Raw genomic sequence first — 19939 nt, 5'->3', positions numbered from 1 at the left:
CAGACACTTAATAATGACCTAGCTGTGTGGCCTTGCGCAAGCCACTTAACCCCACTGCCTTGCAAAAACCTAAAAGAAAAAAAGAAAAACTCCTAGAGAACAGGGAAACTAATTGGTATAATTAATAGCTTCAGTAAAATAGCAAGACAGGAAAATAAATCCCCAAAATCCATCATTTCCATATAGCTATAACAAAATACAGGAAGAAATAAAAGAGAAGTGAATTTCATTTACAATAACATAAAATAAAAAAAAATCTAGGAGTCAGTCTACCAAAACACTGAAGATAATATAAATACAATTGCAAAACACTCTTTTAAAAAAAACAAGAATAACTTAAATAATTTTATATTCATTTCTCATGAGCCAATATAAAAATGACAGTACTCTATGAGTTAATTCATAGATTTAGTTTTATCCTAATAAAACCATGGGGCACCTAATAAAGTTAGACAAAATCATATCATTCATTTTCAGGAACAAAAAAGTATCAATGGAAATAACAGGAAACAGTAAGAATAAAGAAGAAATGCACTTTAGACCTCATGTTATACTTTATGTTTTGGGGGGTTTTTTTAGGTTTTTTCCAAGGCAAATGGGTTAAGTAGCTTGCCCAAGGCCACACAGCTAGGTCATTATTAAGTGTCTGAGACCGGATTTGAACCCAGGTACTCCTGACTCCAGGGTTGGTGCTTTATCCACTGCGCCACCTAGCCGCCCCAGACCTCATGTTATACTACAAAACTATCATTAAAACTACTTGGTACTAGTTAAAAAAATAGAAAAGAAAATCAGTGGAACAACTAAATGAACAAAAACTAGAAATAACTGAAAGCAATAACCCATTATTAAATAAATCCAAGACAGCAAATTACTTGGGAAAGACTTTCATATTTAACAAGAATTACTAGGGAAAAGCGAAAACAGTTTAGCCAGAATTGGATTGAGTATAATCCCCATGCCATTTACCATAGTGATGATGATGATGATGATGATGATGATGATGATGATGATGATGTTTGTGCTTCATTCTCAAAGAAGACCATGACATCAGGGGACAGGGAGTGGGGGGGGGGGTGCTATGCTAAGTCACCAGTCTTACTTTCTCCTCTGGAGCCATTTGGTTCCAGTGGCCAGATATGAATCAGAATGACTGGAGATGACCCTGAATGCAAGGCAATCAGGTTTAAGTGACTTGACCACTGTCACACAGCTAGTTAGTGTCAAGTGTCTGAGGCGGAATTCTAACTCTGTCCTCCAGGCTATGCCTCTATCCGTATACCACCTAGCTGCTCATAATAAACTCAATAGATTATACAATTTGAATGCAAAAGCTCACATCTTTAAAAATTAGAAGAAAATCATAGCAAATATCTTTCACAAGAATAGTGAGCACATTCTTTGTTTTATTTTTATAAAACCTCCATTTCTGTTGTATCTCCTCTTCTTCCTTTATAACAAAGGATGAAAAAAAGTAAGAAAAACTGATCATTAAGAGTAGTCAACACTATCACAAAATCTAATATAGTTGGGCTCCTTGCCTGTAGTGTTCCTTACTTCTACAAAGAAGGTAAGGAAGACCTTGGTAGCTCTTTTTTGAGGCTAGACATGATTATTATAATTTCATTGCACTTGGATTCACTTTTTTATTGTTTTTATATAAATGCATACATATATATACACATACACACACCTTGTTGAAGTCATTGTGTATATTGCTTTCCTGAGTCTACTTCAGTTTTCATCACTTTATATATCTTCCCATTCTTCTTGATTTATCCTGTATTTCCTTTCTTATGTCACAATGATTTTCCATTAAACTCATGTATTACAACTTGTTTAACAGTTCCCCAGCTGATGAATATCTATTTTGTTTCTAATTCTTTGTCACTATAAAGAGTGCTGTTACAGAAGGGCAGCTAGGTCAGCACACCAGCTCTGGAGTCAGGAGGACCTGAGTTCAAATCTGCTCTCAGATACTTAATAATTACCTAGCTGTGTTACCTTGGGCAAGTCACTTAACCCCACTGCCAAGCAAAAACAAACCAAAAAAAATGCTGTTATAAATATTTTGGTGTATGTGGGGACCTTTTTTTTTTTTATCATTTTCTACCTTTGGAATATATGCCTAGTGTTTTAGTTACTTTTGGAGGGATGGGGGTGAGGGGGTGTAATTTTAATTGCTTTTAATTAGTTTAATTTAATTGCTTTCAAAATTATGTTGGATGAATTCATAGTTCAACCAACAGTGCAGTATCATGCCCATCTTTCCAAATCCTCAAGGGAGAAATCTTAGCCAAACAAGAATAGAGGCGGTCACACAATGAAAATTGTAGCATTTTTATTGTATAGAATTGAAATGCTTTCATATGAATAAAATATGGCAGTTATAAGAGAAGTTATTGATGGGGGGGGGTCTTTGCCCCAGATATCTCAGCTTAAGGGTCTGACCTCCAGTTATCAGGAATTAGAACAAATACTTAAGACCAGGAGACATTTGAAAATAAATGTTTTTCAAAAGAAAAATTACAACCTATTAACCACTTCAAAGATTTCTCATCACAATTAAGAAATTGAAAACCAAAACAACCCTGAAACTTCACCTCAAACATAGACAGTAAACCAAAATGACAAGAGAAAGAAATTTTCAGTAATGGCAAAGCTGTAGGAAGACATGGGAAATCATTTGAAATTGTTTTTCTTTTTACTTTTTTAAATGCCTAAAATGTCTATACCCTTGGCACAAGATTATGTTGTTTGGCGTTTCCCCCATGAAGGTCAAACATAGAAAGAAAGATTCCATATACCAAAATATTCATAGTAGAACTTTTAGATGCCATCAATTATGAAGGAAGCCTAAAAAATTGTGATACTTCATTGTTGGGGGATATTACTTCACTCTAGGAAGCAATGGGAAAAAAAAAACACTGAAATGCTTTTTTTGAGAACAACAAGTGGCCTGGGGCTTTCAGTGTTAAATATATATTCAGAAAAGAAATCTGAATTCCATTTTTGATCATTTCAACCTATAAGAACTTCGAGACATTCTGGTGATAGAGAATACCATCCATATCCAGAGGAGGAACTACTATGGAGTTTAAATGAAGAACAAAGCTTATTAGCTTCAACTTTTTAAAATATTGTGTAATTTTGTCATCTCTAATGTTTTCTTCCTTTTGGATCTGATTCATCTCTCACAAGAAGTTCATTTTCAATCTCTATTTATCATGGATGAAAATGTAAAGCCTTTATCAGAATGCCTTGGGTGGGGGGAATAAGGGAAAGCGAAAAATTATCAAACTCAAAACCTTACAAAAAAATTAGTAGTATGGAATTGGAAAAACCAATAAAATATATAATTTGGGGAAAAAAACTTCCATGTCATTTGAATAGAGTTGTGATACTTAAGAAGAAACCATTTCTGAACTTAACAGTACAGCACTGCCCCATGTCAATATTCACTGCAGCCATCTTTATAATTGTCTGCCTTTCCCCAGTGGAATTTAACAATCATCTCCTTATGAAACCCTTAGTGCCTATCAGCAAATATACTGGATGAGTAGGAATAAAATCACATGGGAAGAGAAAACAAGGTGTTGAGCATTGGTTTGCCTAGTCTCTTGTTGAGCACACTATTGAGCTTTTCAAACGAGGAGTCTTTACTATATACCATTCTTTTTTTAAAATGCAAAAAAAAAGCTTATTTAACCCAACAAAATTAAAGCAAAAAATATTTAGGGCTTGTGTTAAAACTCTTGAGTTTTGAGAGGACCCTGGCTATGACTTTTCAGTGAAAGGATGTTAGGTTTTTATTACTTAGCTCAGTGACCTCTACTTAATTGATTCACAAGTGCATCTGTGTTCTGGAATTGCAAAAGGCAGGGGTACAGCTGGTTGTTAGCCCTGGAAACAGGCAACTGAGTGACGCCATTATTTCCCTCATAAACCTGGAAAAGTTAAAAAAAAACCACCTGATTTCATAGCCTTTAATTTGCCAAAGAAGGGCGTGACTGATAAAGTCATGGGATTAATGTAGAATCAGCACCATCATGTGGTCCTTCAGAATGGAAGGGGGGGTTCAGTGTTGGTGTTGCCATTTAAAGAAGCTTAAGTTCATGTGTTTTTCTACCCCGTGTTCCCTTGCCCCATTAATTAGTATTTCTACCACAATTGAGTTTTTTCCCCCCAATTAGGCCAAATGTGAGGAATAATTTCATTGCTTCAATAACCGGTGAAGTAAAGTTAATATAGCAGCTTCATGATTTCTTGTCAGCCAGTTATATTATCTTAACATCCATTTTATGCACAACACCCACTGCAAGATGCTGTGAGTAGATGTAGAAGAAAAGAATACTTTTCTTTTGTATATTTTTATAAACATAATAATGTTACTTTTTCTTCTAAAAATTTCTCTCTCACTGACACATGCACATGCTTTAGGGACATACAAAAGAAGATGCCTGCTGTCCCCTTTAATCTTGTAATCAGATATGTTGTGGGATGGTGCAATACAATAGAGGCATTCCGCAACTTACAAAACAGGTTATAATACAAAGATTTGGTTATTTGAAACTTAGAATACATTTTATTGTATAAATGATATCACAAATGTGGCAGCCCATGAAATCTTATTTGATCTGCAAAGTAACAAAACTGTGCTACTGATCAGATCAGCCTGATCAGATGAGTTGGAATAGGAGGCTATGGGGTGTAGATTGTCTTCCCAGACAAAAATTTGAGAAAGGAATAGTTAATCACAATACATGTACAACCCCAGATACTCCCAGGTGTTTGTGTCTTCTGGGTACCTTTTTCCACATTGTTGATTAAAATGTTAAATAGCATAAAGCCAAGCAGAAATTCTTGAGGTAAGACAATAGACACCAACATCTAATCATTAATAACTAATTACACGGCTCCAGCTGTTACACCATTTCCCAGTCAGCCTAGAAGTTATTATCATTGGTGCTGTGTTAAATAGAGCTCTGGCCTGGAGTCAAGAGTCATATCTATATGCCTCAGTTTCCTCGTTGTAAAATGGGGATAATAATAATACCTGTTTCTCAAGTTGGTTGTGAGAATCAAATGAAATAATAATTATAAAGTGCTTAGCACTGACGCCAGCACACAGTAGGCACTATAATAAATGTTAGCTACTTTTATTATCATCATTCACTACACCACAGTATATTATTTTCCACAAGAATAGTAAGAATGTCTTTGTGAACTATTTTCCTAATATACATGCCAATTATATCTATAAACTTCCCATATCTGTGAATCCTGTTTAAAAAAAATTAATATGCCAAGACCTAGTGTTTAAAGGTTGCAGATTGGTATGTGAGATCAGTTTATCTACCTTTTTTGAAAATTAGAAAAGCAGTTGTTCCTCACCTCTCTATCAGATCTTCCTCCATTCTTATAATCTGTCAGATACAACTGAGGGTGGCCTCACAATCACATACACTTTATTTTTTGGTACTTTGGAATGTTCTTAAGCTGGGGCTGGTAGTGGCTTATCAAAAAGAGCTGGGTAGCTTGCTTTCTTATTTATTGGTGTGTCTTGTTTTAACTATCTCAAGTCCCTATTACTTATTTTAAAATTTTCACTTCCTGCTTACCTTTTGTTCTTACATCATAGTTTTTTGTGGAAAGAACCTTTCCTCCAGGTTGAAGTTTCCTTTGCAAGAAAAGAACATTAGGCAGATGTATGTATACATTAGTCTACATTGATCACATCTTTTTTATTTTATTTTATTTTTGAAGACAATAGGGTTAAGTGGCTTGCCCAAGGCCACCCAGCTAGGTAAGCTTTACGTGTCTGAGGCCGGATTTGAACTCAGGTACTCCTGACTCCAGGGCTGGTGCTCTATCCACTGCACCACCTAGCCTCCCTGTCTCATTGGTTTTCAACTGCTGAGTGTCAGTATCACTTGGGTAAATAAAGTCATATAACTTAATAAAAGACAGATAACCTTTGCTTCATTAAGGCCATTAATGGATTAAAATAATAAAAAGCATTAGAAAAAGTTAGCCTTTGATTTGTGGGCATCAACTATTATGTCATCTTTGTTTCTGGTTTGTTTTTTAAATAATATTCTGTTCTTCTTTCCCTGTTGTATATATAAAACCAATTTTTTTTTCTTTTAGATTTTTGCAAGGCAGATGGGGTTAAGTGGCTTGCCCAAGGCCACACAGCTAGGTAATTATTAAGTGTCTGAGACCGGATTTGAACTCAGGTACTCCTGACTCCAGGGCCGGTGCTTTATCCACTGTGCCACCTAGCTGCCCCAATATAAAACCAATTTTTTTTTAACAATTTTGAGTTCTAAATTCTGTCCCTCTCTCCTTAAGAAGGTAATTTGATATAGGTTATACATGTGTAATCATGTAAAATATTTCCTCAGTAATTATTTTGTGAAAAAAATATTAAACTAGAAAAGAAAGTGAAAAAGTGAAAGTGAAAAACAGTATTTTTTGCTCTTCATTCAGACTCCCATCATTTCTTTGGCTAGAGTCAGATAATATTTTTTCATCATGAGTTCTTTGGAATTATTTTGTACCACTGTACTACTGAGAATATGGCTATGTCACTCGTGGTTGTTCATTGTCCACTACTGCCATTTCTGTGTGCAATGTTATCCTACTTATCAGTTCACTCTGCATCAGTTCATGTTAAAGTCTTTCCAGGTTTTTTTGAAATCATTCTCATGACTTCTGATAGCACAACAGTATTCTATTACATTACATTAAAATCATATACCACAACTTAATTGAGCCTTTCCCCAAATGATGGGCATCCCTTCACTTTGCAAATCTTTGCCACAACAGAGAGCTCTCATAAATATCCTTATACAAATAAGTCCTTTTCCCTTTCATTTATTCTCTTTGGAATAGAGACCTAATAGTATTATTGTTGAATCAAAATGAATACACAATTTGATTACCCTTTAGGCATAGTTTCAAATTGCCATCCAGGATAGCTGGATCAAGTTCACAACTCCACCAACACTGCATTAGTGTTCCAATTTTCCCACTTCACCTCCAACATTTATCATTTTCCCTTTTTTGTCATATTAACTTATCTGCTGGGTGTGGAATGGCACTTGAATTATTTTGATTTGTATTTCTCTAATAAATAGAGATTTAGAGCATTTTTAAATGTAACTACAGATAACTTTGATTTCTTCATCTGAAGGCTGCATGTTATTATCTTTGAGCTTTTAGCAGTTGGGAAATGGCTTGTCTTATAAATTTGACTCAATTTCTCTATATATTTTAGAAATGAGGTCTTTATCAAAAAAAAACACTTATAAAAATTGTTTCCTTTCTTTCTCTTTTCCTTCTAATCTTGATTGAATTGGTTTTGTTTGCACAAAAATTTCTTTTATTTAATATAATCAAAATTATCCATTTTATATTTCTTAATGCTTTCTCTTGTTTGGTCCTAAATTCTTCCCTTATCCATAGATCTGAAAAGTAAACTATTCCATGCTCCCCTAATTTGTTTATGCTATCACCCTTTATGTCTAAATGGTGTCCCTATTTTGATCTTATCTTGGTATACAGTGCCGTACCGTTTTCCAGTAGTTTTTGTCAAGTTGGTAAGTTCTTGTCCCAATAGCTTGGATCTTTTGATTCAGCAAACACGAAATTTCTGTGCATGTACTAGTATATATTATATACCTTATCTAATCCACTAATCTGCCACTCTATTTCTTAGCAAGTACCAGATTGTTGTGATGATTACTTTATTTTACACTTTGAGATTTGGTATCTGTCTAGGCTACCTTCCTTCCCTTTTTAAAAATTTGAATTCCTTAATTTTTTTTACATTTAATAGTTTTTTCCAACTACATGGAAAGATATTTTTCATCAAACATTTTTGTAAGAGTTTGAGTCCCAACTCTTTCTCCTCCCCTCCAGAGATAGCAGGCAATCTGATATATAGTGTACCTTTTATAATCATGTTAACTATATTTCTACATTATTGATGTTATAAAAGAAGAATCAGAACAAAAGGGAAAACTATGAGGGAAAAATTTAAGAAGTGAAAATAGTATACTTTAATATGCATTTACACTTGATAGTTCTTTCTCTGGGTATTGATAGCATTTTTCATCACAGATTTTTAGAATTGTCTAGGATCATTGTATTGCTGAGAAGCACTTAATCTATCAAAGTAAATCATTGCACAATGTTACTGTTACTGTGAACAATGTTCTCCTAGTTCTGCTCATTTCACTTGACATCAGTCGTGTAAGTCGAGTTTTTTCTGAAATTCACCTGCACATTATTTCTTATAGTGTAATAGTATTCCATTACATTTATATACCTCAGCTTGTTCAGCCATTCCCAAATTGATGGACATCACCTTAATTTCCAATTCTCTACCACTGCAAAAGAGCTGCTATAAATATATTTGTTCATCTGGGTCCTTTGCCCTTTTTCATGTTCTCTTTGGGATACAGACCTAATAATGATATTGTTGGGTCAAAGGGTATGCACAGTTTTATAGTTCTTTAGGCACAATTCCAAATAGCTCTACATAATGTTGAATCATTTTACAACTCTACCAACAATGCATTTATTAGTGTTCTAGTTTTCCCAAATCTCCTCCAGTATTTATCATTTTCCTTTTCTTCGTTATTGATTAGATGTGTTATAATTTTCATTTCTCTAATCAATAATGATTTTTCATATAACTAGATAGCTTTGACTTCTACATCTGAAAACTGCTTGTTCATAACCTTTGACAGTTTTTCAGTTGGGGAGTTACTTGTATTAAATTTAACTCATTATATAGTTGAGAAATGAGGCCTTTTTCAGAAACACAGGCTATAAAAAATATTTTCCAGCTTTCTACTTTCCTTCTGATCTTGGTTGACTTGATTTTGTTTGTGCAAATCCTTTTTAATGTAATGTAATCAAAATTATCCATTTTGCATTTCATAATGGTCTCCTCTTACTTAATCATAAATTCTTCCTTTCTCCAATAGATCTAATAGGTAAACTATTCCTTGCTCTTCTATTTGGCTTATGATATCACCTGTTATGTCTAAATCATGGACCCATTTCATTCAGCCTTATTTGTGTAGGATGTGTTTTTTATTTTATATATATATATATATATATATATATATATATATATATATATATATATATTACATTATATAATTTTGTTACTAATTTTTCTAGTTCTGCAAAATAATGTTTGGTAAATTGGTATGATATTATCTAAGTAAATGAAGTGGACTTTCAGGTATTTTATATTGTCTAGAGTTTTTTTGTTTGTTTTTTGCAAGGCAAATGGGGTTAAGTGGCTTGCCCAAGGCCACACAGCTAGGTAATTATTAAGTGTCTGAGTCTGATTTGAACCCAGGTCCTCCTAACTCCAGGGCCGGTGCTCTATCCACTGCGCCACCTAGCAGCCCCTAGAGTTCTTTTTTATGGAATTCTCTTTCTAGCTCTTGCTGCTGGACCTTGTTAATAATATATAAAAATCCTGGAGATTTATGTGGGTTTATTTTATAACCTACAACTTTACTTAAGGTGTTTATTTCAACTAGTTTTTTTAGTTCATCCTCTAGGTAAAAGATTATATCATTTTTTAAAATTAATAGTTTTGTTTCCCATTTAAATTTCTCTGTGTTAGGCAGCTAGGTGGCACAGTGGATAGAGCACTGACCCTGGAGTCAGGAGTACTGAGATCAAATCCGGGCCTCAGACACTTAAATAATTACCTAGCTGTGTGGCCTTGGGCAAGCCACTTAACCCTATTGCCTGGCAAAAACTAAAAAAGAAAAATTTCTCTTCTAGTTCTGTCTTGAATAATAGAAGTGACAATGGACACATCCTTGTTTCACAACCCTTATCTTATTGTGAAGTCTTCTAGCTTAACAGATTTACATTATAGATACTGCATGCTGATAGTTTTAGATGGATAACTACTTGTTTTAAGGAAAACTTGCGTTAAATTGTTTTCTGTTGTATTTATTTTTTCTGTTGTATTTAATAGGAATTGGTGTTATTTTTTGTCAAAAGGCTTTTTCTGTATCCATTTGAGATAATCAGGCTGATAGTTTTCCTAATATTGAACCAGCCCTACATTCCTATAAATCCCACCTGGTCATAGTGTATGAACCTTATAATATTGCTATAATCATCCTGCAAGTATTTTATTTAAAATTATGTATTTGTTAGAGAAATTGATCTATTATTTTCTTTCTCTGTTTTCCTTCTTCCTGATTTAGGAATGTGCACTATATTTTTGTCATAAAAAGAATTTGGTAGGATTCCATCTGATTTTTCAAAATAGTTTATATAGTATTGGTATTAATTATTTTTTTAATGTTTGGTAGAATTAACTTGTGAATCCATCTGGACCTGAGAATATTTTCTTAGGAAGTTCACTGATGTTCAGTTTCTTTTTCTAAAATGAAGTTATTTAAATATTTTGGTGTTGTTTTTGTTAATCTGGGCAATTTATATATTGGGAGATATCCATTTCACTTAAGTTGTCAGATTTTATTGGCATAGAATTGGACAAAATAACTCCTTATAATTGCTTTAATTTCCTCTTCTTTAGTGATGAATTCACACCTTTCATTTTTTTTTACACTGGTAATTTGGTTTTCTTTCCTTTTTATAATCAAATTAATCAATTTATTAACCCATTTTATTTGTTGTTTTCCCCCCATCAAACCTAGTTTTGCTTTCATTAAGTGAATTTCTTAATTTCAATTTTATTCATCCCTCCTTTGATTTTTTTCAGGATTTCCAATTTAGTTTTTAACTGTAATTTTTATTTGTTCGTTTAATTGCCTACTCAATTTATTGATCTGCTCTTTCACCCTAAGTATTGTTTTTATGCATCCCATAAATTTTGGTATGTTGTTTCATTGTTGTCATTCTCTTTAATGAAGTTGCTGGTGGTTTTTATGATTTGGTCCACTAGAACTGTAAGATTAGATTAACTTTAGATTTTTGGTTTTGGGGGGGGTTGTTCCTTGTCAATTTTCATCTACTGTCCTTTTTGAATAGTGTTTTGCTTGGACATAAGTGTTATCTTCAGGTTCATGTATAAGTTTCTCCTTTAACTAACAGATTGCCTTCTATGGGGAGTGGGGGAAAGGAAGCAAGATTAGGGGGAAATTGTAAAATTCAAAATAAATAAAATATTTTATTTAAAAAAATTTCTCTTTTAGATGTTTTCCTTGAAATTTGCTCTCTGAAATCTTTTTGCCTTCTGCCTCTTCCAATAAGATGTTCATCATGTTCTAGAATGTGTTTCCTGCAGAGAAGTTTGTATTTGCTTAGCTGGGTTCTTCAGATATTCCTTTATTGAAAGATTCTTTCTGTTAGGGTACAGCTAGAAAGAAAGTCAATACAAGGAGTGCAATTATAAATATCAAATAATGGGGAACATTCCTCTAATCCCCTGATAATTGAGGTGATTATGGATTACTACACTGTTCCAAATTGCATAGTTGTAGCCACCATTCATCACTTTAGGCAGGAGCATTATGGGAAATTCCCAGCAGTGAGGCATTAATGGCTATCCTGATCTCCTGAGTTATTCTTAATGGGATCACTTATTTAGGTATAAAATTCAAACCTGAAATGGCAGTGAGTAGATTGGAATGAATCAAAGGAAGTGAGAATAATTCAGAAAAAGTTATAGATTAAATACAGTTACTTCAAATATAATTCTCACTGTGGTGGCATTTTGTAGGCACAGTGCCCTGACTTCAAGGCAGGGTTAAAATGCTCGGTGATGATTATATTGTTACAACCACTTAATTTCCTTTATAGTTGGACCCAGTATGCCTTCTGCATGTGGACAGTAGGGCATCACAAAGTATTGCTGTCAGTTTGGATGCCCAGGTTACAGATGAGAAATCAAGAGCCATTTCTCGAACTCAGGAGAGTAACCCGGTAAGTTGCCTCTATGTTTCTTATTTGATCTCACAGTATGTGGAATGTGATGTTGAAGAATAATAGCTTAATCATCTAGCCCAACCACCTCATTTTATAGGTGAAGAAATTGAGTCTTAGGGAGTCAAAGCAACTTGTTCAAAGTCATGCAATTAATGAATGCCTGATGTAAAATTTTAACCATATCCCTTGGTGTGATAACTAATCTCTGTAATAGAATGCAATAAATTCTTGTTGACTTCAGTTCCATGAAGGAGAGGATTGTTTCCATTATGCAGAGATGAAAACTTTAGCCCAGGGGCGGCTAGGTGGCACAGTGGATAGAGCACCAGCCCTGGAGTCAGGAGTACCTGGGTTCAGATCTGGCCTCAGACACTTAATAATTACCTAGCTGTGCGGCCTTGGGCAAGCCACTTAACCCCATTGCCTTGCAGAAAAAACTAAAAAATGAATGAATGAATGAATGGATGAATGAATGGATGAATGAATGAAAACTTTAGCCCAGTTAAATGATCTGCCAGGGGTCCCATGGATGACAAAGGAAAAAAATCTGGATTTCCTTCTTCACCTACCATTGTCCTTTCCTTCTACTCTATAATGCTACCAAGACAGAACTCTTTAGAAAGGGAATCAACTTGAATCAATGTGAGACCCAAAACCATTCAAAAAAAGTTTGACAAATCTATAGCTTTGTCTCGCGTGATACATTTCTGGTTCAACTCCCATTAGAATAAGTATTGATCTCTTCTTCCTTCCTCCCTTTATATTGTTGCTCATAAATAAAGTAAGCTGTGTGGTCTCTGTTTAAATGTGAAAAACTTGGCATTCAACAGCATTTCTTCTTCCCTTCCCTATTCCACCCAAAATATCTTTTAAACTTAAGTTCATAGAGAATGTGAGGAAGAAAAAAATATATCTCCATCCCCCAAAATATGACCTTTATAGAAACCATGCTTTTTATGCTTTCAGGCCTCACCTTAATCACAAATACAAAATGAGATAAAATGAACAGTCTTTAAAGGTGCCTTTCAGCTTCTTTAGTAATTGGAGTCCCTTTCTCTGCTGATTCCTCTGGAGTTTCTATGGAAACAGCAGCTTGCAGATGATCTTGTCACATGATTTGAACATCTCTGTACTCAGTACAGAAGAATCCAGATGGCAAGAATTGTCTCATACCCCACGTGTAGGGTTTGTGTTGCTGGGCAACTAGCTTCATCATTCAGACCATCACTGGCTAATATACTTTGTGTTTGGCCACAGCAACCAGCATTTTATAAAATCTTTAGTCCATATGATCCAGGATACCAGCTCTAATTCTCAGAAATTTGTGTTTTCCCACCTTGGTACAGCAGATCTTTCCCACTTCTCCAGGGGACTCGTCAGTTAATTAAATATACCCCATTTTTCCATCCATCCTTGTTCCTGAATGTTTACATTTTGCCTCCCCAGGCCAAGCATGGAGATCAGCACCTGTGTCAGCACTACAGCATTCCCCTAGAGGAGGTGAAGACTATTTTCCCACATGGACTGCCCCCTCGTTATGGAATGCAGGTGCTTGGGTCACTGGATTGGGAAGGGATGAAATGGAATGGAATTGGGGGAACCAAAGGGACATAAAGAAAGGGTAATGGAAGAGAAAAAGTGAAAGACAAAACTTGAGCCTAAAGAAAGAGACCATAATAATTCATTCACATTATGTTTAACGACTGATGAACTCATTGCTCATAATGAGTCTGTAAGATAAATAATGGCAGTGTCATTATAAATGTACGAAAACAAATACTGACTGAAATCATTTAACTATCTTTTCTCATATCCCATAGAGACAAAACATTAGAACTATGATCTAAACCCAGATCTTATTTCCCAATCTGGAAATCCCATTACAGCATGATAGTAACTTTGTTAACCATTTTATGTATTATCTGAAGCAGATGTTAATTGTGGGCTTGCCATTCCTCCATCATCCAACAGGTATCTATCCTCTTCTAGCTTGTGTGTATTGTGGAAGCACAAAGGGAAACTGGGCAAAGAAATAACAACCATCCCAGAGCCAAATAGAAATAAACATTTAGCTGCATTGTTTTTTTTTTCCTGTACATTTTTATGGTTTATTTACAAGTTGACTTTTTTGATAGACAACATGTAATGAAAAGAGTGGTGGACTTGGAATCAGGGTGACTTGTGATCAACTTGCCCTCAGGGATAATTCTCTGAACCTGTTTCACTGCCTATAAAATGGGCATAGTAAAACAATTTACAGGGTTATTTTAAGGACTCAGTGTGGTTACACACACACACATACACACATGTATACCCTTTACAAAGCTTAAAGTATTATAAGCTCTTATTTTATTTGGATTATTGCCTTATTCAAGAGAGAATTAATCTTAAGGTCCCTACATAGTCTTGATTAATCTGCTAATATGACTAACATTCCCCCCACCCTCCACTAATTCCTGGGAAGGTGTATAAAAACTCATACTCTTATTTATTAATGAAATACCAAACAAGTTTTGGAAGTTAGACTTTGGTATTTCTCCATGATATGTCATTCTAAAAATCAGAAAGATAACACATAAGAACTGATTCTGAGCCTTGGACATCCTTGTCATTCAAAATGCTATTGACAAGATTTCAGCTGCTCAGTATATCAAACCCAAGGGATTATAATAGTTCTTCAGCACTGCAAAATGTTTTGAGACATTTCTGGCCAGATATTAAATACAAGCATAAGACCCTCTGCCTTTAACTTTTTTATGTTTATGATATCCTTGGGCACAGGAATGTTCCTTACCTTTTTTTGCTTAAATATGACTCTTGTGTTTAAGTCATATATTGGATATTTTTTGGAGAATACTTTTTTGTCAAAGTTACTCCCTGCAGTCATTCTCTTCTCCTAAAACCAATTTCATCAGAGTTCATTTTCAGAAAACCACTTGATTTATTGGCTAATTACATGAATTTAGATTAATTACATGAATTTAGTATTATGACTTAATTTAATAAAAACCAATTCAAATCATCTTAAATGAGTAAGTTGCTATTTTTCCTTCTTAAAAGCATAAAGTTATATATAACTGAATTACTTATGTTCTTTTCTAACTATATGAGGAAATTTATATTTTAAACTTAGAGGAATAAAATCAAAATCAACTTCAGAGCCTAATTCTTTTCAATGTGGCAATTATCTACACTCATTCTCATTTTTCTTTCCTTTTACCACTTATTTTCACTGTTTCTGGCTTTTCTACTAGAATTTTTACAGCTTAGCCCATTATTTGTTTTTATTAGAAGAGTGTCAGTGAGGTGAGCAGCACAGGTCTATTCAAATGACTTTGCAGGGAAAATTCTGTTGGACATGCCCTTCCCCAGGATCATAGTGTGTCTCAAGTACATGCCAGTGGTCACAAAGATGGCCCTAACAGCCATTGGTTGCTTACATCAGTACTTCAGTTGCTTATATCTACTTCTGAGAGGCCCCAAGGATAGTTTTGGACAGAGAAATGGTAAATATTGATCAAAGTGATGCATCTGAATTATTAATAAGTTTCAATTATCAATATAATCCCTGTCCTGTTCCCATCCCCCTTTTCTCCCCCCCTCCACTCCCAACAAGAATAATCAAGAATTAGCTACTTCATTACCTGCTATGCAGTGTTTTGCCTTTCAATTCTTTTATCTCATGTTTTGAATCAGTTTTAAGATATAGTATAGTTTTTAATTAAACCGTTCTTATACACTGTAGCCTTTAGTTTTGGTCCCTTAAGTTATCTTAATAGGTACGTTGTGTCTGCTAAGAGCAAGTGAGAAAGTCTTTGTTTCTTCCACTCTTCAATAGGTGAAGACCTTCAATGAAGCCTGCCTAATGGTACGGGAGCCAGCCCTCGAGCTCTTGAACTACTTGAAAAATACAAACTTTGCCAACCCTGCTATCCGATATGTCCTCTGTATCCTTCTGACTGCTTTCCCAGAGCTAAGGGACAAGGAAAATAGGAGATTGCTTTTGTGAACTGGAATGGGTTTTTTGTCTAGTGTTTTCTTTGACAAAGGGTTCTTTAGATGGAGAAAAGGGCACAGGAAAAACTCTTTCTCTTTGCCATGCAGTTCATTTCTGTGCAAAACAGAACTGGCTGATAATGCATGTTCCAGATGGTAAGTGCTTCATATGTTGGTCTTGCACTCAGTTCTTCTGTCACTCTGTGGTTTAAATCTGCTGCCAAGGAAGTAGGAAAAGGCTTCAGAATATGAGCTCTTTTGTCATGATTTGTCCATGACTAGAGAGAAGTAAGCAGGCTACAAGGTGAAGGAAATGTGATGATAAATACCCCCTGGAGTCCTTCAACATCATGAATTTGTCTCAGTGTAGCATTCCTTCTTCTGGTTCTTAATGCCTAGGAGATGGAATCCCAACCTGTCCAGCTGCCCTCAAGCCTTGTTTCTATGACTTCTTTTTTGAATATCCTTTGATCCCCTTCCATGGTGTTAAATAAGGGACATGTTTCTGCCAAGGTGAACAGCATGACTCAGATCACTACCTCACCAAATGCACACCACCTTTTAAACTTAATTAGAGGGCAGCTAGGTGGCATAATGGATAAAGCACCAGCCTTGAAGTCAGGAGTACCTGGGTTCAAATCCGGTCTCAGACACTTAATTACCTATCTGTGTGGCCTTGGGCAAGCCACTTAACCCCATTTGCCTTGCAAACCCTAAAAATAAATTTAATTAGACCTACTCTTGGATCATAGAACATAGCCAGAAGGGGCCTTAGCTATTACAGTAGTAATGTACAATAGTAGAATCTTCTCTTTTTACTGTTGAGAAAACAGAGGGTTTGAATGACTTGTCCAGAGCTATATATGCCAGTATGGAGCTGTGTTCTCTTACTCAGAATTCAGGTTCTTTGAACTCTTTACCTTGTTCCCTGTATCTACATTTACTTCAGGTACTCATTCAATGCTGTTTTACCCATATAATCTGGTTTATATACTAAGCTCCTCAAAATACAGGGATCATTTTATCTTTCAAGTGACTTTGCTGTTAATGAATCATATGGAAAGAGGCTCAGTCTCATTGTAAAGGTGAGGAAGAAGATAATGTTTCCTTTTGAAAGGAACCAAAGAAGTTAAGTCCTAATGGGAGAAGATTTGCCAGTTATAGATGAATCAGAATCAGAATCCCCAAAATGAAAGCAACAGAATCTAATTCTTAGAAGTAGATCAGTATATTTTTATCAGATTTTAATTACTTTCTTGTGACTTCTTGTAGCTCACTGCTGGGTGAAAAATTGTCGGGATCTTCTGCAGTCTACCTACAACAAAGAACGTTATGATCAACCTCTGAAAGCTTCGACTTGGCTAAAGAATTTCAGAACCGCAAATGAGCGGTTCCTGAATCAGGTCACTAAAACTCCCTAGAAATTTAGTTTACAGGAACTTTCTAAATCTGTATTTTTCCCTGTGTAGCCTTATATGATCCTATGATCTCGTAAGGGGAATCTACAAAAATAAGCTTCAGTTTAAGTTCCCTTTGTGAAAACTGTTGAGAGTGGGTTCACAACTATTAGTTATAGCTATACTGCTGACAATAAGTTGTCTAGTGTTGGCAAAGTAAATTTTTTTTTTTTGACAAGAAAAGCCACAAAGATGTAGCCATTCTGCTACACTTAAGTGCACTCTTAGCCTAAAGGACTTTTTTTCTATTTCAGATCAAAATCCAACAAAAGTACATCTGGAACAAACGGGAAAGCATTGAGGAGGGTAGACCCCTTGGAGAAGTTGTTGAGCAGGTGATCAAAGGGCATTCAGTTTCATTCTTGCTTCTTCTCATGACCAAAGAAAACTTTGACTATGAATCAATTCTGTATCTCTGTCAGGGTCTAACTCGAGTGAAAAATGCCAGTGATGCTGTCGGGATTGTGATGAAAGAGCTAAAACGGCAAAGTTCTTCAGGTTCCTTCCGCCTTCTGGTGGCAGTGGATGGTGTCAATGCTCTCTGGGGGAGAACCACACTGAAAAAAGAAGACAAAAGCCTGGTAGGAAAATCTTTTTTGATAGTTCTTTCATCCCTAGAAATTCTATTACCCTCCTAATCTCAGTGATGTCACAAGCTCTTCCTTCCCTAGTAATCTGTGAATGGTTGTTCAGTGCAAATAGTGAAATTTGAAGACCCTCTGGAAATGGCAAGCCCTGAAGCTCACTACAAACAGTAGACTAGGCAAAGAAAGGAAGGGTAAAGGGCCTCAACCATGAAAAGTGAAATCAAGCAAAATTTATTGGAGATGTAACAAAGCCTAAGACTCTATTTTATAAATTGATAGAACAGTCATCAAAGTTAGGAAATGGTTCTAATTTAATTCATTTAAGCACTTATTACAGCCAGGTACTATGCTATCAACATATCTACAAGGAGTATTAGAAGAGATGTGACTGTTTTAAGTAATCTAAAGAAGATTTTTTTAACCTCTTTTTTTTTGTGTCAAATTCTTTTGGGCATTCTGAAACTTCAATAGGCCCTTTCTTTAGAACCATATAAATGGGGGCAGCTAGGTGGTGCAGTAGATAGAGCACCAGCCCTGAAGTCAGGAGAACCTGAGTTCAAATCCGGCCTCAGACAATAATTGTCTAGCTGTGTGACCTTAAGGCAAGTCACTTAACCTCATTGCCTTAAATTTAAAAAAATACTTTTTGTTAGTGGGGTTGTATTTTTAGGGTAGGGTTTGGTGGGAAGAGTTATCTTCTTTCTGTAATCAATTGAATTATCTATCCCATATCATATCTATAACAAGTAAATGATGGTCACTCTTTTGTTGCTTTATCTGTAGGCTTCCCCAGAGGAACTGACTCTTGTTCATAATTTGAAGAAAATGATGACTAATGATTGGGTAAGTGCAGGAGGCTAGGAGGATGATATTGTAGGAGATAAATCTCAGACGGCTTACCAACCTTGTTTTTTAAAAAAGTTTCAGTTAATCCATAGCCCCAGTTAGTCTAATAATGATAGAGATATGAGAGTGGCTTGTTGTATAGTTGAGAATGAAGTTCAAATTCTGCCTCAGAACCCTTCTGGGCACCTCATTGTACCTCTCTTATCTCTAAAATGAGAGGATTAGACTTGATGGTTGATGTCTAGCATCCTATAATATTCTGTTAAACTGGAGTGACTGACTTGGTCTGTTGACTGATAATGCTTAGCTTCCCTTGGTTCTCACTTATTGCCCTTCTGCAAAGGCCTACAGTTCAGTGAATTGTACAAGATGCTGCATTGAATCAAGGGCAGAACTAGAACTTGAAATTGGTGCCCACAAGGCAGTTTATGGAATTTTGAGTGCATCACCTGAAGATTAAAATATAGTTTCTTCTTGGAGCAAAAATACTTTCTTGGGGAAAAAATAATTTCTTTCCTTCTTTGTTTCAGCATGGAGGGGCTATTGTGCTGAGTCTGAGCCAGACTGGTTCACTCTTTAAACCCAGAGCTGCCTATCTGCCCCAGGACTTGCTAGGAAAGGTAAATAAAACCTGCTTTTTCATTATGGGTAAAAGGTTTCATGTGTGGTAAAAGTGATCTTCAGAGTTCCCTTCTTACAATAGCCTGTGAGGCTTTGTTCTAGTTGTCTCCTTCCTTATTAAATCTTTCTCAAGCCCTAGTTCCCCTTTATTTTAAGCAAATTGTTGTTACTGTTTTATCAAGGGTTAGTCCTCATGAAGAAGAATTTTCATTTTCTCCTTGATGGCATGTCATGTAATTAAAATTCTGTTTTCTTGTGTTTTGTTTTGGTTCTGTCTTTACCTCCAGGAAGGTTTTGATAACCTAGACCCCTTTGTTCCCATTCAAGTTTACAATTATACTCCAAAAGAGTTTGAAAGTTGTATTCAGTATTATTTGGAAAACAGATGGCTTCAGCACAAGAAAGGTAAGCTGTGTAGTCTGCTTTCCAGGGCTTGGCCTACAAAATTAACATACCATAGTAAGTTAGACCATTATTGCTACATTGTTGTAG

At 35.3% G+C, this 19939-nt stretch overlaps 1 protein-coding gene across 2 annotated transcripts in view; it reads left to right on the top strand.

The window, feature by feature from the left end:
• Positions 1–19939, top strand: part of DAP3 (death associated protein 3) — a 54405-nt gene that overhangs the window by 26466 nt on the left and 8000 nt on the right. For both annotated transcript variants that reach the window (XM_074223300.1, XM_074223299.1), the window contains exons 3-12: positions 11815–11937; positions 13387–13488; positions 15779–15887; positions 16000–16092; positions 17209–17339; positions 17648–17728; positions 17816–17974; positions 18764–18823; positions 19357–19446; positions 19735–19852. In XM_074223300.1, coding sequence (XP_074079401.1) covers positions 11815–11937; positions 13387–13488; positions 15779–15887; positions 16000–16092; positions 17209–17339; positions 17648–17728; positions 17816–17974; positions 18764–18823; positions 19357–19446; positions 19735–19852 — 1066 coding nt within the window. The remainder of the gene's footprint in view (positions 1–11814; positions 11938–13386; positions 13489–15778; positions 15888–15999; positions 16093–17208; positions 17340–17647; positions 17729–17815; positions 17975–18763; positions 18824–19356; positions 19447–19734; positions 19853–19939) is intronic.

Source organism: Macrotis lagotis, chromosome 2, assembly GCF_037893015.1.
Source record: "Macrotis lagotis isolate mMagLag1 chromosome 2, bilby.v1.9.chrom.fasta, whole genome shotgun sequence".
In the NCBI taxonomy this organism is placed as follows: Eukaryota; Metazoa; Chordata; class Mammalia; order Peramelemorphia; family Peramelidae; genus Macrotis; species Macrotis lagotis.
Note: the sequence above shows the minus strand (reverse complement) of the source record. Positions and strands in the feature narration are given on the sequence as shown.